The following is a 24772-nucleotide window of genomic DNA, read 5'->3' as shown; positions in this document are numbered from 1 at the left end:
ATTGCTCGAAACAGCAAACTATCGTCGGCAAATAGTCTAGTGGAAGAGTTACGTACTATCCATATCAGACCCTATGACATACCGTTTTTCGCAAATATCTTGCAAACGAAGACTCGGATCCGCATGGGGCTTTGGCACAGATTGCTTCACACACTCCGCTAATTTTTGACGCTGTTGTGCATTGCCAGATGCGGTTAATTATGGCGTTTACTCGTGACTGTGATGGCAAAACCTGCGTGAGCCACTTACACATTCGAACAGGTGAGGCGTGACGTATTTGTGACGTGTATCCACCGCCTACCTCCACCCCTGGCTTCCCTACTCCCACCCTCCCTTTCCTCCTCCAACCTCCTCCTCCCCGCACCCTCTCCTCCCGCCCTTTCTCCCCACCTACCCCCCCTCTCTCTCTCTCTCTCTCTCTCTCTCTCTCTCTCTCTCTCTCTCTCTCTCTCTCTCTCTCTCTCTCTCTCTCTCTCTCTCTCTCTCGGTGCACTTGCGATGTGAGGCTTTGCACGCATATGACTTGTCTATAATGGCGGATAACTCGACAGTATATGCCAAGTATGGTAGGGTGTTTTATGCACACGACCCTGATTCCTGTTCCAGCGTAACTGGATGTTGCTTAAGTGCTGTATGCGGTTTGTTTGGCAATTATACAACCAATGAAAGGAAATCGCAAGAGACGGAAAGGAATAAGGATGGAATTGAAGCGGGAATTCATTGCAGAGTAAAAACGTGAAACGAAATTGGAGAAATATATGAAAATTTTCTTCTGATATTAGGAAAAGACTGCCATACGACATGTGTTCATGTAGATAGCTATGTTAAAAAGTCATAGCAAACAAAAATAGACAGCGAGTATATGATAGGTGGATTAATAATGTAAATAACTGACCACATATATATATATATATATATATATATATATATATATATATATATATATATATATATATATATATATATATATATATATATATATATATTCAATATTCATCACCATCGACAAACAGGTCATCCTCGTCATCACTGTTGATGCTGATGCAGACTTCATATAATTTATATTTATCTGCCATTAATTCAAGTCATACGTGTGCATGGATTCATATCTCGTGTACATCACAAGTGAGAGAGAGAGAGAGAGAGAGAGAGAGAGAGAGAGAGAGAGAGAGAGAGAGATTTACATAGATTTACATAGAAAATCAGACCACACAGACCCCATGGTCCAGACTTGGTGGTCTGTCCTTAAACCTAAGTGATTTTACATTAATCAGAAGACTCCAAAACGTTGCATTTCTACTCTAGTTGATATTAAGTTGAAGGAAGTGACGGTCGAGCTTATTTTTGAAGGAGTCAATCGTGTTACACTGGACCACTGATGATGGGAGCTTATTCCATTCTCGCACTACAACGTTGGTGAAGAAAAATTTGGTGCAGTCTGAATTTACTTGTCTACATCTGAGTTTTACGCCATTGTTCCTCGTGCGCAAAGTGTCATCGATCATAAACAATGTTGATCTGTCTACATTCGTGAAACCATTAAGTATTTTAAAACATTCGATCAGTTTTCCTCGGAGGTGACGTTTCTCAAGAGAGAACATGTTAAGGGTAGAAAGCCTTTCTTCGTACGATTTGTTGCGCAAGGAAGGGATAATTTTCGTTGCCCGACGCTGAACACCTTCTAATTTAGCAATATCCTTTGCATGGTGGGGAGACCAAAACTGTACCGCATATTCCAAGTGGGGTCTGACTAAACTGTTGTAGAGCGTGAGTATTACATCTTTATTCTTAAATTAAAAGTTTCTTTTAATGAAGCCCAACATTCTGTTCGCTTTATTTGCTGCATCGATGCATTGCTGTGAGAATTTGAGGTTTGACGCGATTTTGACCCCCAAGTCCTTGACGCATTGAACGCTTTTGAGTTTTACGCCGCGCATTTCGTAATCAAACTTTTTATTCCTCGTTCCAACTTGAAGGACCTGGCACTTGTCTACGTTAAAGGGCATCTCCCATCTATCCGACCAAGCTGAAATTTTGTGCAAATCCTCTTGGAGGCTTTGCCTGTCTTCGTCAGTGAGAACCGAGTTACCAATCTTTGTGTCGTCTGCAAATTTACTAATGCGGTTATTGAGTCCAACATCCACGTCGTTGATGTAAATAATGAAGAGCACTGGGCCAAGAACCGAGCCCTGAGGGACGCCACTAGTGACAGGCGCCCACTCTGAGTTAAATCCGTCAATCACTACTCTTTGTTGTCTGTTGCTCAACCAATTCGCGATCCATTGGTTTACCTGACCGTCAATACCTATTTGTTTTAATTTGTAAAGTAATTTATGATGCGGGACTTTATCAAACGCTTTCTGAAATCAAGATAGACTACGTCCAGTGATTTGGTTACGTCATAAACAGTGAAGAGGTCGTTATAAAGGTTAATAGATTTGATAGGCAGGATCTTTTGTTTCGGAAGCCATGTTGTGAGTCCCCAATTAATGAGTGGCTTTCAAGGTAACTCACAATTTTGTCTCTAATTATGCCCTCAAGTAGCTTACCTACAACCGAAGTTAGACTAATGGGCCTGTAATTACCTGGTACTTTTTTGTCTCCTTTCTTAAAAATATGTGTCACGTTAGACTTTTTCCAATCTGAAGGGACAATGCCTTGTCGCAAGGACATATTGAATACGTTTGTGATGGAGGAGATTATTTCGCTCTTTGTTTCTTTCAGCAGAGTTTGATATACTTTATCAGGTCCAGGACTTTTATTTGTTTTAAGTGATTTGAGGGCTTTAAGGACTTCATCGGGTTTTATTTCAAAGTTAGACAATGCATGCTCAGGATTTACATTAGTACTGGTGTTGGTGGTGGTGGTGGGAGGACTGTTATTATTAAACACCGAGGAAAAGTAATTATTTAATAGGTTTGCAACGTGTTGGCTGTCAGTCACTAGTGCACCGTCGCTGTTTATTAAAGGTCCAATTCCACTTCTGATCGCCTTTCTGTTGTTTATGTAACTGAAGAAGGATTTCGGATTATTTTTACAGTTGGCTGCAATATTTTCTTCATATCTACGCTTTGCCTGATGCACTAATCTTTTTACTCGTCGCCTTGCATCATTGTAAAGTCTAATGTTTTCGGGCGTGCTTTGGTCTTTCTTTAACCTGTAAGACAATTTTCTCTCCTTGACTGAGTGTTTAATTTCGCTATTAAACCAAGGTGGACTTTTATTAGTGTTAATTCGCTTCTCGCACAAGGGGACAAATGTGTCTTGCTGAGTGAGTAAGTGATTTTTAAAGTTTAGCCAGGCGTCCTCTGCATTGCCGTCATCTGATAGTTGCATATCTATTAGTTTTCGTCGGATTTCTACGAAGTTGGCTCTTTTGAAATTGGGCACCTTAACTTTATTTTCAGTCACCGATGTTTGAGCTCTAATGTCAACGCGCACTAGAGAGAGAGAGAGAGAGAGAGAGAGAGAGAGAGAGAGAGAGAGAGAGAGAGACAGAGAGAGAGAGAGAGAGACAGAGAGAGAGAGAGAGAGAGAGAGAGAGAGAGAGAGAGAGAGAGAGAGAGAGAGAGAGAGAGAGAGAGAGAGAGAGAGAGAGACAGAGAGAGAGACAGAGAGAGAGAGAGAGAGAGAGAGAGAGAGAGAGAGAGAGAGACAGAGAGAGAGAGAGAGAGACAGAGAGAGAGAGACAGAGAGAGAGAGACAGAGAGAGAGAGACAGAGAGAGAGAGACAGAGACAGAGAGAGAGAGAGAGAGAGACAGAGAGAGAGAGAGAGAGAGAGAGAGAGACAGAGAGAGAGAGAGAGACAGAGAGAGAGAGAGAGACAGAGAGAGAGAGAGAGACAGAGAGAGAGAGAGACAGAGAGAGAGAGACAGAGAGAGAGAGACAGAGAGAGAGAGAGAGAGAGAGAGAGAGAGACAGAGAGAGAGAGAGAGACAGAGAGAGAGAGAGAGAGAGAGAGACAGAGAGAGAGAGAGAGAGAGAGAGAGAGAGAGAGAGAGACAGAGAGAGAGAGACAGAGACAGAGAGAGAGAGAGAGAGAGAGAGAGAGAGAGAGAGAGAGAGAGAGAGAGAGACAGAGAGAGAGTGTTGGTTGGTTGGTTGGTTGGTTGGCAAAAGATATGTGTGGTGAGAGGGCCTGCCAAGACGAGGAAGCCTGGAGGAGCCTCTTCTGCCACGGCGCTCCATTCAGGGGTGGCTGTGTGAGGGGACAGTGTCAGAGAAATAGATGCAAAAGGAAAATGGTTTGTATGCTGAAAACTTCATAAAGGCTTACTGTTTCTGCTCCTTGATCTCTTTGTTGAGGCTGTCCTGCTTGAGGTCCCACGCCTGGTGGATGTGTTGCAGCTTGGTTTCTGAGGCTGTGAGCTGCTGAGTTAATTGCAGATTACTCTGTTCTTGGTCCTTGATCTCCTCCTGAAGTTCGGTGACTTGGGAGACCCTCTTCTGGATGGCTGCCTGGATGTCCCTGCCAGGGTACACTGAGGTAAATATTTACACACGCTTCATCTTATTCTTACTGGGCCTGTCACAAGGCTGATCAAAAACATGACTGTGGGAGGCTAAGGATAATAAAGTTGGGAGCATCAGCTGTGCATGGCCACGGTTCTCATCTCTGTACAAGTGGCCCTTGAGCCTGAGGTGGGTGAGAACACAAACAGAAGACACAGGGTCAGCATGACATACAAGTTTACAGTTTACCTTCCCCAGGTTTCCCCAGGTACCCATTTATCCACCAGCCCGAAAGAGAGAATGAACAGCTGGGTGCCTTGTGTGCCTGCCATTTGAACCCTGGCCCACAGATTCATAGTTAGTTAGGCACAGTAACCACTGCACCACGGAGATGTTAAAATGAAGCCCCTAATTCAAAGAAAGCTGTTTCAAACCAATCGCTGCCATCGGTGGCCCACATCCACGAATTTATCCAATCTTGTTCTGGTACTTTCAACCATGTTTTAACTAAATGAATCGCTGTAATGTCTGTTCCAATTACCCGGCTATTTCCAACCCATTCCTGTCATCTGTGGCCCCTGCCCATAAACTTGTCTAACCTGGTTCTGGAACTTTCAATCACATTTACTCAATAAATGGCTGTAAAATCTGTAAAAGTCTCCTTGAATTGAAATTCTTGTTTTATCTCCTTCCTTTCTTGCTACTGGTTATTCATGCCCACTGCCAAGATGGTGCTGACCTGCTATTTACCAAAAACACTTACTTGTGGTAAGCCCCTTCATCAAGTCTCCCTGTGGTGTGGCTGGCATGCCAGCTACAGCTCCACTAGCTTAAGGCCCGTCCAGACGAGGGGCAGTTGCCCGCCGTGCAAACACTGTTACCATATCATACTAAGCAGCGGGATGACGTCATAAGCACATAAGCGAGGAAACAGATCTGGCAACAAACAGTGCTACCAGATGTTGCTGTGTGCCACAGTCCCTACTCCGTTCACCGGGCAAAAACTGGCAGGCAAACTTGTGTCCACACGAGGGGCAGTTGCCTGCCCGTTGATCGTATATTCCTCGCTTGTTTAGAAGGGTTACCAGGTCGAACAGTTGGTGGAGGGTTTTTGCCACTGCCAGGCACACATAGCAGACCGGGCAGTCCAGGGCAGGCAGCGGCCGATAGCACAACCGGACTGAGAGTAGCACAACATGGGCTACAGCAAGGGTGCTGTTTATATAGGTCAATTAATTGCACAGTGGCTTCCCTTGACCACACCTGTTCTTTGCCACACGGGACAGACATGTTCTCCCGTCAAGTGCACGTACGGTGGAAATCTGAAACTGACTGCAAGGGAGTTCCGCAGGTTAACTTTGTGTGTCTGGCAACATGCTCTCTTTATACCAACCATTAAACCAGCAGGTATTGCCTCGCCCACGAGCAAGGGCACTTGGATGATTTGCCCGTAGTTTTCCCGCTCCTGACGTCATCTTTGCTCCCACCATCAAAACAGTAGAAGCAGTATGATATCTGGTAATAGTGTTTGCACGGCGGGCAACTGCCCCTCCTCTGGACGGGGCTTCAGGTGTGACCCTGGCCAGGGCAGCCACTGCACAGCCCACCAAAAAATTATCCTTATTTTCAAGATGGCTGATAAACTGGCAGTGTCTGAGGAGCCTGGAGAAGATACTGTGATGATCTGAAAGTCCCGGCGGCACTGACTCCTGGGATGGAAATGGGCACCGACACAGAGAAATCAAAACACGCTTTTCTTTGCAGTTTCCAAACGGGTGTTCAGTTATGAGCAGTGAGTCGGAGTGGCTTGGAAAGTCAAGGGTAAAGTAACACCTTGTGCAGCCTTTCAGGTGTTTGGTGCACGATGACCTTTACCTCGCCAAACTTGGGGCTCAGTCGTTCTCTTCTGTCCTTCACCGTTTGGTCTGTCTGGTGATTTTTTTTTTTTTTTTTAAATAAGAAAATCTATATTTTTTATTCAAATAAGATTTTTTCTAATTCACACAAATTAATATACAGAAGCCCCCCACCATTCACGGCCTCACCATTCACGGATTCGCTTATACGTGGGTGGGGTATTTGCAACACCCCCCGCCGAACACGGGTGAAAACTCACATACACGCAGTCTGTAGCGCTCAGCTCAAACATTGCAAGCGAGCGACCTACCCGCACTGTTTACCCACCCTAAGGTCTCACACGCACCGACAAGCGGGCGAGCGAGCTACCCCCGCCGATTACCCGCCACACGGTGCGTGCCTCGTCCAGCGCTCACGAGGCAAAGCAAGCCATTAGGTGCTGGCGCGTTACCCCCGCTGTTTGCCCGCCACACAATTCATGACTGAGGGCCTCATCCAACGCTCAACTGAAGAGGCAAAGTGAACCATTAAGGACGAGTGAGCTACCCCTGCCATTTACTCAACACGGTGTATGCCTCGCCCAGCAGTCACCAGGCAAAGCGAGCCATGAAGGCCGTTTACCCATGCCACACGGTGCATGCGTGCATGCATGTCTCGTCCAGCGCTCGCTCATGCACGAGGCAAAGCGAACCATTAACCCTTTTGTTACTAAACGCTCGCTGCGAGATCCAGTCGCACTCAAATTTCCCGCGTATGAGTGTGTTCCAACACCATTTCTCACCCCACAGCATTGCCAATTCAGTGGGTTTTCTATGAAATTTGGTGGAAAATCATATCAGCCTAGCGCAAAAAAAGCGCTCAAAATCAATGGATGAGCAACTGGTGGATGTTGTTGACCAATACAGCGACATTTTTGCATAGCTTCACCTATCACATGACTGATATTTTGACCAAATAGTTGTAAATTTTGCAGTTGGCAATACTGCCCTGCCAGCACCCCATCACCAAGAGATCTACTCAGTAGTTGCCTTACGGCTGACCGTCGCGCACGTATAAATGTATGTCTTCACAGGCAACACCCCCTGAACGTGCCTGTACTTTCGCAGGAGAGGCTTACATTACTGAATCGTATAGAGCTTGGCCTCCTCTTTCCAATGGTGTTTTTGTTTTGTAGCTGTGATGAATAGTTTTTGAGATACAGAGGTTAAAAGAGCGAGCACTAGCGTCACTTGCTGGCAGTGCTGAAAGCTCGCTCCGAGCACCAGTCACACACAGCAAAAAACACCCCCTGAACGTTCCTGTACGTTTGCAGGAGAGGCTTGCATAACCGAATCTTATAGATTTTGGCCTCCTCTTTCCAATGGTGTTTTTGTTTTGTAGCTGTGATGAATAGTTTTTGAGATACAGCAATTAAAAGAGATCCCCTTCCCCCGCTGGGGTGCCCGAGTGCGCCTGGGGGGATAGTCTCGTTGCAAGCGCTTAGCAAGGATAGGGTTAAGGGTGAGCGACCTACCCGAGCCATTAACCCACAACCAAGCAGTGTTGAATTATTAGCCCATATTTAATTTGTGATTTATGTGTATGTAAAACTATATAACAATGCTTAGAAATGCCTTAGAAATCCTTTTTTTTATTCAATCGAGATAAAATTTGATATTTGATTATAGTCCCGTCAATCGCGGATTCACGGATCACGGGAATCTCGCGGAACCAAATACCCGTGAACAGCGGGGGTCTTCTGTAATTATATGAATATGCAGCTTTATATTCACTATACATTAGTTTGAAATATGTTAGAGTATGAAGTACATGTTAAAGCTCCATCATATTCCATCATCCAATCCATCCTGGTTGTCTGTCTGAGCCAGTCCCAGGAGTGACCTGCTGCAGCCAGCCAGCTCTGCACCATAGCTCTGTCTAAGCCTCTAACAGTCTTGCCTGGGCAGGTCATAGTGTTCCTATTTCTAGTGCTGCTTCCAGTATAGTTTAGTCAGCATACCATTTGCTTCCTCTGTACATCCTTCATCCTCATCATGTAGATTCTGAAATTTATTCTGAATTTATAAACACAATTCTCCCTGACTGCAAGGACATTAGGGAGGTTCATTTTCATAACCTTTTCTGCCTCTTTTCCCTCCCCCTCCCCTGCATAAACAACTAGGAGTAAAAGTCTGGAAGCCATGAGTGAATGACTATTAGTTTAATGGTTTTTACTCTGATTCTGAATGAGTTTGTTGTGGTGAGAGGAGACAAGGAGGCTACAACAAGGGGCAGGAAGCAGCTGTTGAGGGAAGAGGATGGCTGGGCAGAGCACAGCAGAGGCAAGGACTTCAGAGGGAGGTACAAGGAATGAGAGCAGCAAAGGGCAATGCAATGGACACAACTACCTGGAGAAGGTTCATAAATGCCATCGACCTCAATCCAGGGAGGCGATCAAAGAAAAAGAGAAGGACGACTCCATTCTTCCCATTCTGGCAGAGAAGGGAAATCTGAAAACAAAGCAAATGAAACAAACAATTGTAAATATAGACCTCACTTACTTCTCCTTTGACTTTTCCTGCTGGATCTCTTGCAGCATTGCTATGAGCTTGTCCAGTTTCTCCTTGGTTGTATTGATGAAGCTGGCTCTCTGCTGCAGCTGGGCCAGATGATCCTTCTTCTTCTGGTTGTCCTCCTTGAGCACTGCCAACTTCTCGTCCCTCTTCTTGATCTCCTGTTCCTCGCTGGCCTGGATCACAAGGCCCTCCAGCCTCTGCTTCTCACTGCCAGCCTGGTGAACAAGGGACATCATGCCTTGGGGACAAATTTCTGGCTTATGGTAAATTGAGTGGTTGATGGGTGAAGCAAGGCATTCTGAGATGGTTGAGATGCCTGGTGTGACTGAAAGAGGATGACTTTGTCAAGTGTGTATATGGAGAGGACATCAAGGGTGCAATGGATCAATGGACAAGTAATGGAGGAGAGAGTTGACAGAGCTGGAGACATTTTCTCTGTTTACAAACCCTTTGAGGAAGTTACCACAAGGCAGACAGACACAAAGATCACCGGGACAAAAGGGAGAAAGTGGTAGCAAGAAGTGAGTGGTTCACATGACAAAGAGATGGTGGGACAGGAAGGTGGGAGGTGTGTCTGTCTCATAGTGAAGTAAGATCACTGGTGGTACAGTCTGCAGTATTCTCGTTAATAGTCTAATACTGTGGATAATACAGGAGGCACATGCATGACACAAACACAGAACAGTGCCACAACTCACTGGAACCTTCAGAACCACAACCAACAAGGTGCAATTAACCCGGTAGCAGCGACAGGACAAATTTGTGCCATGATATAAACCCAAAAAATAATGATACATAATCTGATCACAAATGCTTTGATATATATTATGAAATGGTTTGTGTGAGGGTGATTTTTCTCATTTTTCTCGCTTAGAGGGACCATTAAGAAACATGATCCCCGCTGCTACCGGATTAAAAGAGAAATCCATTTTCTTGTGTACAGCATGGGAGGCTGCTCAAGGGCAAGAACAACAACAAAAGCCTGCTGGGCACTGCTCCAGTAAAAGGAAAAGAATGAGGGGCCAGAAAATGTCAAGTATGGGTAGTGTCTTGATACTCTCCTCTTGAAAGAGTACAAGTCACAGACAGGATGAAACACAGACAATGGAAGGCTGTTCCAGTTTATCAGCAAATGAAAGAATGAAGATGCTCATTAACTCTTGCATGAGGAATTTGGATGAAATAGGGATAAGTGTAGCTGGGCCATGGGAGGGAGGGGGGGGGGGGAGGCATGCAGTTAGCAGTCAGAATGAAAATATTGGTGGAGACGATACAGAACGCCCAACCTCGAGGAAGCTGATTTAGCTAGAGGAGATATGAAGTTTCCAGTTAAATCTTAAGTTTAAGCCCTTAATAACGATGATGCCGCTGGCGTCATATAGTTCTTTCAGACGCGGGCAACGAGCATGACACCATGCAGTGCCGGAGAGCAAGAAGCTATCTGGAATCTAAAGGGCTCGCGTAACTATGTCTGTTGATGCTAACTGACTAACTGGCACCTATTTTGTCCCTTACCCTGGTAATACCACGACTCTGTGCTAAAAATAGCCTACAGTTCCTGTCTACGCATCATGGCGTCTGCAGAGCAATTATGTTCCCTCAGATGATCTATTTTGATGGTCTTCCTTCAGTTTCTGTTCATTGTGTGCATGCTGAGCGTAGTCTTGACACCTCCACTGATATACATGGTGTTCTAGATGAACCAATAATGGACACACCTTAGTTTTTTTGCTTATAACTTTTTTATTTATTTAAAGTTTCCCAATTTTTCTTTTCTGATTATTAATCTGTATTAAAAGAGCTTTCACTTGCCATCACGGAGTAGAGGGTAAAGTTTTGAACTGGGTCAAGGCGTGGCTTAGCAATAGGAAGCAAAGAGTGCAAATCAATGGTAAAAGATCTGACTGGGGATGTGTTACGAGTGGGGTCCCACAAGGTTCGGTATTAGGTCCACTTTTGTTTATTATTTATATCAATGACTTAGATACAGGAATTAGTAGTGATGTTAGTAAATTTGCAGATGATACCAAGATCGGTAGAGTAATTGAGTCGGATCAGGACGCTAGTATTCTCCAGGGTGAACTCAACAGATTGTATGACTGGGCGGATAAATGGCAGATGGAGTTCAATGTAGGGAAGTGCAGTATTCTGAGTGTAGGTAAGAACAACCCTTCACATAACTATTGCTTAAATGACACTCTCATAAGCAGGTCTGGGTGCGAGAGGGATTTAGGGGTCTTAGTGAGCTCTGATCTCCGTCCAAGGGCACAATGCATTCAAGCTAGAAATCGAGCAAATAGGGTACTGGGATTTATTTCAAGGAGCGTAAGCAACAGAAGCCCCGAAGTCTTCCTCAAACTATATTTAGCATTAGTTAGACCTCATCTTGACTATGGTTCAGTTCTGGTCACCTTACTATAGAATGGATATCAAAATGTTAGAATCGGTGCAGAGGAGGATGACTAAGATGATTCAGGGGTTGAGAAACTTGCCATACGAGGAAAGACTCAAACAGTTAAACTTGCATTCTCTAGAAAGGCGAAGGGTGCGTGGAGACATGATCGAGGTTTATAAATGGATGAAGGGCTTTAATAAGGGAGACATTCATAAGGTTTTGTTGATAAGAGAACCGGGTAGGACACGAAGTAATGGGTTTAAACTGGATAAATTCAGATTCAACAGGGACACAGGCAAAAATTGGTTTACAAACAGGGTGGTGGATGAGTGGAATAGGCTTAGCAGTCACGTGGTGAGTGCCAATACAATTGTCACATTCAAAAATAGACTAGATAAATTCATGGACAGCGATATTAGGTGGGGTTAGATACACGGGAGCTTAGGGTCAAAGGAGCTGCCTCTACAGAATGGACATCAATTTGCTAGAATCAGTTCAGAGGAGGATGACCAAGATGATTCAGGGGCTGAGGAACCTCCCATATCAAAATAGGCTGAAACATCTAAACTTACATTCACTAGAGAGACGAAGAGTGCGGGGAGATCTGATAGAAGTCTTCAAATGGGTCAAGGGTTACAACAAAGGCGATATAAGTAAAGTACTGAGAATTAGCCAGCAGGATAGAACTCGCAGTAATGGATTTAAATTAGAAAAGTATAGATTTAGGAGAGATATAGGCAAGCATTGGTTTAGTAATAGGGTGGTGGGGGAATGGAACAGACTCAGCAATCACATAGTTAGTGCAGGGACGATAGTTTGTTTTAAGAGTAGACTGGATAGCTACATGGACGAGGACGACAGGTGGCAGTGAGGTGTGGGTGCAGTAAGGTGACGGGGTGCTGGATGCGTGCCTAGTACCGCCGGTATAACGAGGATCAAGCCGGCGGTGGCGACCAGTGACGCATCAACAGGGTGGTGATGGTGGGTGTGGATCAAGGTTTACGTTTGGAGCTCTAGCGACCAAACTACTGGGAGCAGGGAAACGTTCACCATTTTGGAAAGCACACTGGCAGGGCTAAATCATTTGTTAAATGACTTTTTTGAAATTCTCAAAAAATGAGTGGGTTTCAAGGTTGGGAACTCAAAAGTACATTTTTTTTTGTTGTTTTTTGCGAGTTTATTCAATTTTCAACCCTTTTGAGTCAATTTTTTAAGCCCAGTTGCTGATTATAAAATATAGCCCTTGCATTTTGCCGTCAAGTGATACCAATAACTTTTCTGAAGCCCCAGAAATAAGGGAGTTAGGGCGATTCGCACCAAAGCGGTTGATTTATCAAAATTCGCGGCTTAAGGACAAGGGCGCCACAAGATCAAAAGAGAAAGACGTTCATTGCTTGAGATGTCACTGATACAACCTTAAAGAAAACACACATGCAAGTTACTCTAAAGTCCACGCCAGCCCAAAATAAGTGTGGGTCTACGACATCGGTAAGTGTGTCAATCCATTGTTTTTCTTACAGCACAGGAGGCAGCTCAAGGGCACTATAGAAGTCATTCCCAATTATAAAACTCATTAGTTATTACAGAACTCACTTGTGACTCTAGAAGAATGTGATTATAAGACTCATATGTGATTACAGAAGACTCGCTCGTGGTTCTGATATCCTCGCTCGGTGACAAGACAAGATTCCCTCAGACAAACCTCCATGGTCCTGAGCTCAGTGTCCTTTATGGCTATGTCCAGCTTGGCCAGAGAGAGTCCCAGTGCATCAAGCTGGGCCTTCAGAGCTAGCTTCTCCTCCTGGCACCTCTGCAGCTCCTCCGTCTTGGCTTCAACTCTCCTCATGTCCTGCAGGAAAGGGTCAGGTTGTAGTACTCAGGCATCAGAGGAGCAGGAGGCCAATGGGTAATGAAAGGCGGTACTGCTGGACCGGAAATGTAGTTTGTTATGATACTGGTTGGGTGAAGAAGAGGAAACACACACACACACACACACACACACACACAGTGATGCGCAGGTGGTGGAGACAACCAAGCTCCTCGGTGTCACCATTGACAACCGCTTGACCTGGAAGGAGCACGACAGCCACACCATCGCTTCAGCCTCCTGTCAACTCTACCTTCTGAGGCAGTTTAAGTCACTGGGGACTCCCACGCGTGAGCTGGCGGGAGTCTGTAACACCTTCATCCTCCCCAAGCTCACTTACCCTTCCCCAGCCTGGTTTCCTTCCCTCAACAGCACCCAGCGCCGCCAGCTTGAGAGGGTGCAGAGGCATGAGTGTAGGCTCACCCTGGGCCCGTCTTACTCCACCTATGACGAGGCCCTCGACGCCCTACACCTGCCCACACTTAAGGACTGCTACCAGCACCTCCTCCAGAAGTGTGCGGAACAGCTCCTGAATCACCCGCACCACCGTGACCTGCTGCCAGACACTGCGCCTCCCTCTCGCCATGCAGTTAGACACAGCAACTTACTGATATCTATCCGTGCAAGGACGGAAAGGTACAGGAAGAGCCCCATCCCCACCACTGTAAACATACTAAACAGCAAGTATTATATTATATTATAGAATTTATATTTACATTTTATGTACACAAATGCATTTATGTAAATATCATGTAAATTTTCAGCCTTTGGCTGCAAACCATCTAAATAAACTGTTTATTATTATTATTATTATTATTATTATTATTATTTACACACACACTGATGCACAACTTTAAGGAAAAATTGGACAAGTACAGATATGGAGACGGGACCACACGAGTGTAGCTCAGGCCCTGTAAAATTACAACTAGGTAAATACACACACACACACACTGATGCACACACACACACACACACACACACACTGATGCACACACACAAAACAGATGGGTGGAGTATTTAGAAGAAAACAGTATATTAACAAATAGCCAATTCGGATTCAGAGGAGGACGGTCTTGTGTAAGTAATCTGATCAGCTTCTATTCAAGAGTAATTGATATAATACAGGAAAGGGACGGTTGGGCAGATTGTGTGTATCTGGACTTAAAGAAGGCGTTTGATAAAGTACCACACAAGCGATTAATATGTAAACTTAATCATGTTGGAGGTCTGGGTGGTTCAATATTGGATTGGATTGTGGACTTTTTGACGAGGAGAGAAATGAGAACAGTAATCAGGAATAATAAATCAAGCTGGATGGAAGTGACCAGTGGAGTCCCCCAAGGATCAGTGCTGGCTCCGATTATGTTTGTAATTTATATTAATGGCATGACAGAAGGGGTGACAAGCTATATGAATATGTTTGCTGATGATGCTAAAATAATGAGGAGGGTGGCTCATGAAGAAGACTGTGTAGCCCTGGGCCAAGATCTTGATATAATAAGTGAATGGTCACGCAAATGGGAAATGACATTCAACACAGAGAAGTGTAGCGTGATGGAGTTTGGTAAGAGCAGTAGACAAATATCGGGGAACTACTCTCTGAGTAATGAAAGAATCATGAGAAAAACTGAAGAAAAAGATCTGGGAGTGACCATAACAGACAAGTTATCCTTTGGAAAACATATAGACCGGATAACTGGGGAAACATACAATCTTCTTAGAAACATAAAAGCAGCATTTACATATTTAGATGAAGAAATGGTGAAGAAACTAATGACATCGATGATACGTCCAAGACTGGAATATGCAGCATTAGTGTGGTCACCCAGATTGAAGAAAGAAATTAGAAAGTTGGAAAGAATACAAAGAGCAGCGACTAAATTACCGGAAACTCTGAGAGAACATACTTATGAAGAAAGACTCGAGAAATTGTGACCAACAACACTGGAGAGCAGAAGAGAGAGAGGGGACCTAATAGCACTGTACAGGATACAAGAGGGACTGAAGAAATTGGACAGGGAAGACCTAGTGGTACGTGACAGAAGTGTGGCAAGAGGCAATGGTAAGAAATTGAAGAAGAGCGACTGTAGGAGAGACATCAAGAAATACAGTTTTCCATACAGAAGCACAACAACATGGAACGGACTTGACAAGGAGACTGTGTGTGCAAAAACGATTCATGAATTTAAAGCCAAACTGGATAATAAGTGTTATGGAGACGGGACAGCACGAGCCTAGTGCGGCTCTTTTCCTGTATTTCAGAACTAGGTACACACACACACACACACACACACACACACACACACACACACACACACACAGACAAATACAAATTGACAAAGTTTAGATGTGTAAAATATGTCAAGAAACTTGGCTTCCTTAACAACACTAAAACAAAACAAAATTATGATATCATACCTTGATATTAGTAAAGCATTTGACAAAGTGACTCACCAAAGACTTAAGTAACCTAGAAGGCCTTGGGATACAGGATAAGGATCAAGGTGACTAGATTAGACTTAGTGACTAGATGGGGATAAACTATACTGGACTTGCATTACTAGTGGCATCCCACAGAGGTTAGTCCTGAGTCATCTACTAACTATCTTGTACATCAATGAAATGGCTTGTCAAGTGGACCAACAAAAGGATGGTGCAGCTCAACACAAACAAATCCAACCTCTAAGTGTGGTATAAATAACCCTCTAAGCAGTTACACGTTAAATAACAGTTCTTGACCGCTCTAACTGTGAAAGGGAGCTGGGTGTGGGTGAGCTCTGACCTTCGACCCTGAAATCACTGCATTACCAAGAGAAACCGTGAAAAGTCTGGGATTTATTTCTTAAGTTTCAGCCCCTGGATGTGTATTTCCCACCAGAAGACATCACCAAGCTACAGGAGTGGAGCAACAAGTGGCTGCTACAATCCAAAAAAGAAAAATGTAAAGTCATGCACCTTGGGAGGGGAAATCCAGCATACCAATACCACTGTCCCTATAATATTATGTATAGTTTAGTATGTTATTCTCGCTGTCACTTGGAGGTTGTGACAGCCAACTAGGCAAGACGCAATGCACCCTGTTCTGGTGACACGCGGCATGCAGCTGTTTGTTGTGTGAGGGTGTGGTTGTGTAGGTGGTGGTGCGGGCAAGGACGACCCACTATAAGACATGAACCATTCAGACTAAAGTTACAGTGGAGTGTGGAATAGTGTTGGGACGTATATTGTGAGCGGGAGATTCAACACAGATCAATTCTCGCGGCGGTGATTTAGCTCCACCAACACGGACCGCTCAGCATCGCTGCGACAACAAATAGCTGAAAGGGTTAAATGAAGATCAAATGTAGCTATGGATGGGAAGGGCTTTGGAGAATAACCCATCCTCAGGGGCTGCCAAGTGTAGACCAGCTGGCTCCTTGTAGTTTCCTGGTATCCTTGTGTAGCCTCGTGTACAACTGTGTAAATACAACTACGTAACTACGCACACACCTGCCCTCTAGTGGCCGGTGGGTATGTTCAGTGAGGGCGGCAGCGTGCAATATGCTAGAAGTAAATGTGGGGAAAGGCTTTGACTCAGTCCTACCTCTTCCTTCGCCAGCTGATTCTTTTCGTTCTCCATCCTCCTCTCATGGATCTGCTGCTTCATCTTGTGTAGCTTGGCCCTCATCTTGTCCCGCTGCTCAGCGAGGGCACCCACCTGGCAAGGGGAAGGCCAGTCAGTTAACAGTGTGGAGAACAGAACACACACAAAGGGAAGTAATGAATGGACAGAAAAAGGCAATACTTCATGTGAAAGCTTGCCTATGAAGGGGTTGGGTTTCCATCAACCCATCGTGGATTCCATTCCTACAAAAACTTGTATCTCGTCTACCGTAAACGTGTGTGACTGCAGACACAGATCATCATCATTTCATTGATGCCTGCTCCTAGGAGCTCCCACCAGGGGATGGCCACACCAGAAGAGCTTCCAACTTTCTCTATCCAGACACTCCCTCCTTGCCTGCTCAAAGTCCCTCAAAGATCTTTCCCCCCTCTCCCTAACGTACTCTTGCACCCTATCTCTCCATTTCACTGGAGGTCGTCCTCTAGCATTCCCTCCCTCTATCTCACTCACATACACCCCTCTGGTCATCTTACTCTCCTCCATTCGCTCCATGTGGCCAAACCACTTTAAAGTCTGTCGCTTCACTTCTTCCACCACTCCACACTTCTTCCCTTCACCCCCGTGACACATTACAAAACGCTCGTACACACTTTCATTACTCATTCCATCCATTCTACTCACACCACAAGCACTCCTCAAATAACTCATTTCCACTGCCTGCACTCTAGACCTCTGACTTTCATTCCAGGCCCACGTTTCACTTGCATATGTGAGGGTTGGTACTATTATTGTATTTCTCAAATCCCTCTTTACCTCCATGCTCACACTTCTGCCATTCATGATTCGTCCCAGAGACCCTGCCACCCTTCTTCCTTGCAATGCCCTTTCTCTTATCTCTCCCTCCATACCACCATGCTTGCACAGAACTGATCCAAGGTACTTAAACTCATTGACCTCCTCCATTTCTTCACCATTCAAAATTATTTTGCATTCTTTTTCACATTCAATTCCCGCTCTATATGGGCATACAAAATCTACAACCTCACTTCTACTTCGCTCACAAACCATCACTTTACTTTTGTTGACATTTACTTTCAGCTTTCTCCTTTACAGACACTATCAAAACACTGACCAAAGATGGTAAGTCACTTTCATTTTCTGCAGTGAGCACTGTGTCACCAGCAGACACAGACAGACTGCAAAACACAGTACTGGTGCAGGTTGTCTTCCAAACAGCTTCCCAATCTCACAGACGAGTGTTTCCGGTTCACCAAGCACCAACATGTATTCTGCATTTATTTTTTCCCAAACACCAACTTGACACAGTCAATACATGGGCTCAATCAAACCCCTAGAATGCTCACACACACATCACTGGCAGCAGAAATTGAGGCTGCCAGGTTTTGTAGAGCAGTTTTGCTTTGCAGGTAAAGGCGGTGTCACACTGGGCCTTTTTCCTCCAACTGTGTTGGCGGTAGAACCAACCGGTAACTCCAACTTTTCTGGGTGTGCATCACACGGCCAAGGTCGGCTGCCCATATCCACAACGTAAACAAACCAGTCGGTCTGTATCCATGTGGCGCCGACTGCAAAAGTAATGGCTGCTGCAGCTTGTGCTGCCGTTACCCAAATTATGGACTTGTTGCTACAGTTAACCCTTCACTCCAGCGACGCCGACACCGTATGGAAAGGGTTAGACCCTTCTAAACCCCTTAATCCTCTTACATTTCCTCTTAATGCTCTTCTAAACCTCTTAAGAGGAAATGGAAGAGGATTAAGAGGAATTTAGAGGAGGATTGAGAGGTTTAGAAGAGCATTAATCCTCTTCCATTTCCTCTTGACCCTTTCCATCCGTGACGCCGACGTCTGCGTCACGGATGGAAAGTGTTGAGAGGAAGGAAGAAGTGGCCGTGGGTACAATCATGGCTTCAAAGATGGGAAGAGGAGTGTTTACCCAAGCCTCGTCAGAGAACTGTGCTGTGAAAACTGAGTCATTCTACAATTTTTGTTGAATGGAGAAAGGAAGGTAAAGGTGAGGTCAGGGGCACACACTGCAGCTGCACATGGCCTCGGTGCTCATCTCCCTCACTGCGGCCCTTGAGTCTGTGGTGGGAGGGAGCCCGTCACCCCGGTACACAGGGCCAGTGTGACATCCAGGTTACCACAGTTTACCTTCCCCAGGTGTCCCCAGGTACCCATTTATCCACCAGCCTGAAAGGGAGGATGAACAGCTGGGTGAGCTGCACGCCAACTGCCCAAGCTGGGATTTGAACCCAAGCCCGCAGAGTAGTAGCCAGGCACGCTGACCACTAGACCACGGAGGCGTATGAATGGAGAAAGAAGAGTTTTGTTAACTATTGGAAATGGTGCCCCACTCATATCCAAGCAAGACACCAGAGTGAGGGAGGAGCAGCAAGCATGAACCATTCACATCTTTTTTAATTCTCTTTGGCGGAGTTTTCATGTGTGTGGTCCCACAGCACGGGGAGTTCTCTATCGCGTAGACAAAGCCGCTGCCAATCCACTCCACCATTCTCTTGGTGGGCCATCTCCACTACTTCTTCTGCTCCTCAGCCACTACCATTGTTTACACACAGCTGCACGGTTGCTCATATCCCAAACCTCCCAGCCTCCCAGTTGAGTGTACAAGCAACCATGGTTGCCCGCACACCCAATGGTTGGAGGAAAACGGCCAGTATGACACTGCCTTAATAGAGCAAGATGAGCAATGGTTTCTCCTCAACTATATTTTCGTACAAAATTATCTGGATTACTAAAATAAAGTATGTTAGTACTTTGCCTCACAGCCCCTAAAAGGAACAAATGGAGGCAGCCAGTCCCCCGCAGCGAGGGGAGGGTGGCACAGCGCTGCCGCCCACCTGCATGGCCCTTGGAGCAGCCCGTCATGAATGTTTATGTCAAAAACAAACACAATTCTGAACCTCAAAATATAAAGAAGATTCAAAATGTTCTTTAATGAAAACCATCAACCTAATGGTATGTATACTTCTGTCAATATAACTGACTGAAATTAAGTGAGCCTATCACATTAATAGTTTTCAAATAGTTTATTTTCTTTGCATTCTCTCATAAATTGTATGTCCAATCCATATGAAAGTTCCCCATAAGAATCCTTCCACATCTGTACACACAGCAGCCACCCTGAGAGTAAAGAAACTGGCCTGGCAGGAAGCACTCGGCAACAGTCCCCGTGAAGCACCTCTGGCACAGCATCTGCCCAGGCACCTGTGTAAGTGCACCAGGTGCCTCACACCCAGACAGCCAGAGTGACTTGTACAAGTGGGTGGGCAGTTGGCAGGTTCCTACTCCGTGATCCATGATAATGACTATCTATCTGTCGGTCTACATCTCTGACGTCCTGCTCCCTCGTGGGAACTCCCCTCCAGGGGCACAGGTGTTTGCGGCAGAAGTGCCTCCATCTCTCCCTGTTCTGGCACTCCATCTCAGCACACTCAATCCTGCCACTTCCAACTCCCTCGCTCCAATACTCACTCACCCTACTGATCCACTTCACAGGTGGTCTTCCCCTCCCTCAATCCTTCCCTCATACACTCTTCACAAATTCATTCTCCCCCATTCTCATCAGGTGTCCAAACCATCTCAGTGCACCACCCACTCCACCACTCCACTCCCTTCACTGTCAACCAATACCAAACCCTCTCAGTGCACCACCCACTCCACCCTCCACTCCCTTCACTGTCAACCCCTCCCAAACCATCTCAGCGCACCACCCACTCCACACTCCACTCCCTTCACTGTCAACCCATACCAAACCATCTCAGCGCACCACCCACTCCACACTCCACACCCTTCACTGTCAACCCATACCAAACCATCTCAGTGCACCACCCACTCCACACTCCACTCCCTTCACTGTCAACCCATACCAAACCATCTCAGTGCACCACCCACTCCACACTCCACTCCCTTCACTGTCAACCCATACCAAACCATCTCAGTGCACCACCCACTCCACACTCCACTCCCTTCACTGTCAACCCATACCAAACCATCTCAGTGCACCACCCACTCCACACTCCACTCCCTTCACTGTCAACCCATACCAAACCATCTCAGTGCACCACCCACTCCACACTCCACTCCCTTCACTGTCAACCCATACCAAACCCCTCACACACACTTCCATTACTTCCTCCATGCCATCCTGACACACCACACGCACCTCTTGTACAACTCATTTCCACTGCACGTATTCTTGATTGCTGCGCTGCACTCCATGTCCACGTCTCTGATGCATGCGACAGAGTTGGCAGGATAATACTGTTCCTTGTTCCCCTCTTTACCGCCATGCTCACACTTCTTCCTCTCACAACTCTCCCCAATGCACCCACCACCTGTCTGCCCTTCACTGCTCTTTCCCTCACCTCACCTTCCATGCTTACATACAACTGTCCCTAAATATTTCACCTCAGTCACCTCCTCCACTCTCTCCTCCCCTAACCTTATCCTACACTTTGTTGTGCTCTCTGCTCTAACTCTGTACGGCTTTGCAAAATAACGAGGTCTCCACATTACCTTTTCTTCCCGCTCCTCCACTTCCTTGAACACGCTGTCCGTGAACACCAAGAAGTCATAGATCAGTGCGAAGAATCTCCTGCTCCTCTTAGGCTCTGAAACAAACAGCAGTGAAATATTACAGAACTTACACCCGGCGACACAATATAAACTGTAGCAGTGGGATTACGGTGCCAACAGCGACGGCATTGTTGATGAAGGCACAACTATAGTATGACACCCATGGGAAGGTTGTTTTTTACATCAAAGGACACGGCTCAAGGGCAACAAAAAAGTACAAAAAAAAGAGCCCGCTAACATACACCTGGGTTGCCTTTACTTAGCCACACAGATACATTTAGGAAGAGGTTGGATACATTTATGGATAGTGAGGTTACGTGGGGTTAGGCTTACAGGAGCTGTCTTGTGTAGGCCAACCAGCCTCTTGCAGACTCCTTATGTTCTAAACAAAATAGATAAGAACACACACCAAGTAAACTGTACTGCAAGATGTTGTATGAACTGTGTGAGTTTCTTATGCAGCTTTCAGCCCCAGAAGACTGACTGACAGCCTTAACCCGGTAGCAGCAGGGATCATGTTTCTTAATGGTCCCTCTAAGCGAGAAAAATGAGAAAAAATCACCCTCACACAAACCATTTCATAATATATATCGAAGCATTTGTGATCAGATTATGCATCATCTATTTTGGAGGGTTTATATCATGGCACAAATTTGTCCCGTCGCTGCTACACGGTAAAGCCACAAATTTGTCCCGTCGCTGCTACACGGTAAAGCCACAAATTTGTCCCGTCACTGCTACACGGTAAAGCCACAAATTTGTCCCGTCGCTGCTACACGGTAAAGCCACAAATTTGTCCCGTCGCTGCTACACGGTAAAGCCACAAATTTGTCCCGTCGCTGCTACACGGTAAAGCCACAAATTTGTCCCGTCACTGCTACACGGTAAAGCCACAAATTTGTCCCGTCACTGCTACACGGTAAAGCCACAAATTTGTCCCGTCACTGCTACACGGTAAAGCCACAAATTTGTCCCGTCACTGCTACACGGTAAAGCCACAAATTTGTGCCGTCACTGCTACACGGTAAAGCCACAAATTTGAGCCGTCACTGCTACACGGTAAAGCCACAAATTTGTCCCGTCACTGCTACACGGTAAAGCCACAAATTTGTCCCGTCACTGCTACACGGTAAAGCCACAAATTTGTCCCGTCACTGCTACACGGTAAAGCCACAAATTTGTCCCGTCACTGCTACACGGTAAAGCCACAAATTTGAGCCGTCACTGCTACACGGTAAAGCCACAAATTTGAGCCGTCACTGCTACACGGTAAAGCCACAAATTTGAGCCGTCACTGCTACACGGTAAAGCCACAAATTTGAGCCGTCACTGCTACACGGTAAAGCCACAAATTTGTCCCGTCACTGCTACACGGTAAAGCCACAAATTTGAGCCGTCACTGCTACACGGTAAAGCCACAAATTTGAGCCGTCACTGCTACACGGTAAAGCCACAAATTTGAGCCGTCACACGGTAAAGCCACAAATTTGAGCCGTCACTGCTACACGGTAAAGCCACAAATTTGTCCCGTCACTGCTACACGGTAAAGCCACAAATTTGAGCCGTCACTGCTACACGGTAAAGCCACAAATTTGAGCTGTCACTGCTACGGTAAAGCCACAAATTTGAGCCGTCACTGCTACACGGTAAAGCCACAAATTTGAGCCGTCACTGCTACACGGTAAAGCCACAAATTTGAGCCGTCACTGCTACACGGTAAAGCCACAAATTTGAGCCGTCACTGCTACACGGTAAAGCCACAAATTTGAGCCGTCACTGCTACACGGTAAAGCCACAAATTTGAGCCGTCACTGCTACCGGGTTAATACCCTTCCATTCTTTATCCACCCTGTAGACTCCAGGCAATTTATAAACTCCCTTTTGACCTTCCAGAGAGTAGTTTATCCTGCCCTTCACACCTTCCTCACAGCAATGGAAGCAGCTCAGGCAGGAGGCTGCTAAGATCTGCCACAGTGTTCTCTGTCCCGGCCTGGCCAATGCTCTCATCTCATCTCTCCTCTTGGTCTTTTGCTGGACTGACTTCTCTTAACATTTCTTGGGCATTGGTATGATACCTTTGATAACAGTGCCAACCCAGAGACATTAAGATGAGCCAGGGCAGGCAGAGGGCCAGCTGGAGACAAGATGAGAGCATTTGCCAGAGTAGAATGGTGTGCACTAACAGAGAGGGGTGGAGAGCTTTGGGAAAGGTCTTTGTTCTGCGGCAGACTAGTAATGGCTGACAGTGATGGTGATGGTTTGTGTGATCAAGCTCTTGGAGACCCTTGCTGCCGAGGAGGTGGAGGCTGACACTTTTCAGTCATCGCCGAGTGGCCTCAGACTACCCACATGCTGTCCTGAAGACCACTTATCAACCTGGATTCTAGATTCCCCCAAAAAGAGGATCAAAGATGAGCTCCAAGGGGCATCACGAGTCAGGCAAGAAGGCACCACTATAAACACTTGCCTGCACCATAAAAGACTGGGGCTAACCACCAGGCCCCACCAAGAAAGCCTACCAGTGCCACAGGTGAAACACAAGACACATAAATAAGTAAATACATAAAAATACTCACTAGGGTTGAAGAGATCCACCTGCCTAAACGTGTCGTCCTCAAAGATCAGCTTGAAGCACTTCCGGATGTCTACCGCCATCATTGTGATTCGCAGGGCTCCCATGTACTCCTCGGGGAACTGAATGGTGTCCAGCAGCTGGGGCGGGATCTGCACCAAGACACAGAGAGCTTCCTTACCACTGATTCACGAGTCTTGGCGAGACCTCTTGTAATGTATACCTGCTTCCTCCTGCACCTTACTCTATGCTGGCAGTGATGTGGTAGCCTCCTTCTGCACTGCAAGTCTCAAGGGGTAGGAGAGTGGAGAGGGAGGGGGAGGAGAAGAGGGAGGAGGAGGGACACTTGCTGTGGGACAAGGAGGTGTTGAGTTCCTGAATCACAGTTTCATAGTCAGGTGAATCAATATCCCTGTCTGTAGCTGTACTATAATCTGCTCACTTAACCCTTTCATTGCTAAACGCTCACAGCGTGTGTTAGGCGTATTTGCTGGTGGTGCTAAACCCTCGCTGCGAGCTCCACCCGCGCTCAAATCTCCCGCGTATGAGAGTGTTCCAACACTAATTCTCACAACACAGGATTGCCAATTGAGTGGATTCTCCACCAAATTTGGTGGAAAATCACATCAGCCCAGCGTGGCAAATCTACGGACGAGTAACTGGTGGATGTTCTTGCCCAATATGGCGGCATTTTTGCATAGCTTCACCCATCACCTGACTGATTCTATGACCAAATAGTTGTAAATATTGCAGCTGGCAAAACTCCCTTGCCAGACTCTGAAGAAAAGATGTCTGCAGTTCCCTCAATACGGCTGATCATCCCGCACGCACCGACGTAAGTGTTAACAC

At 46.0% G+C, this 24772-nt stretch overlaps 1 protein-coding gene across 1 annotated transcript in view; it reads right to left on the bottom strand.

Moving 5' to 3' along the window:
- Positions 1–4174: 4174 nt before the first annotated feature.
- The window catches only part of LOC126987459 (paramyosin-like), an 87769-nt gene continuing 67171 nt past the window's right edge, over positions 4175–24772 (bottom strand). Inside the window, exons 6-10 of the mRNA XM_050844425.1 lie at positions 16714–16827; positions 12963–13109; positions 8851–9080; positions 4278–4469; positions 4175–4199 (exon numbers count right to left, since the gene is read on the bottom strand). Of these exons, the coding sequence (XP_050700382.1) occupies positions 4190–4199; positions 4278–4469; positions 8851–9080; positions 12963–13109; positions 16714–16827 (693 nt within the window). The 3' untranslated portion in view covers positions 4175–4189. The remainder of the gene's footprint in view (positions 4200–4277; positions 4470–8850; positions 9081–12962; positions 13110–16713; positions 16828–24772) is intronic.

The sequence above is a fragment of the Eriocheir sinensis genome, chromosome 64 (assembly GCF_024679095.1).
Source record: "Eriocheir sinensis breed Jianghai 21 chromosome 64, ASM2467909v1, whole genome shotgun sequence".
Lineage (NCBI taxonomy): Eukaryota > Metazoa > Arthropoda > Malacostraca > Decapoda > Varunidae > Eriocheir > Eriocheir sinensis.
This window is presented reverse-complemented; position numbering and strand designations above follow the sequence as displayed.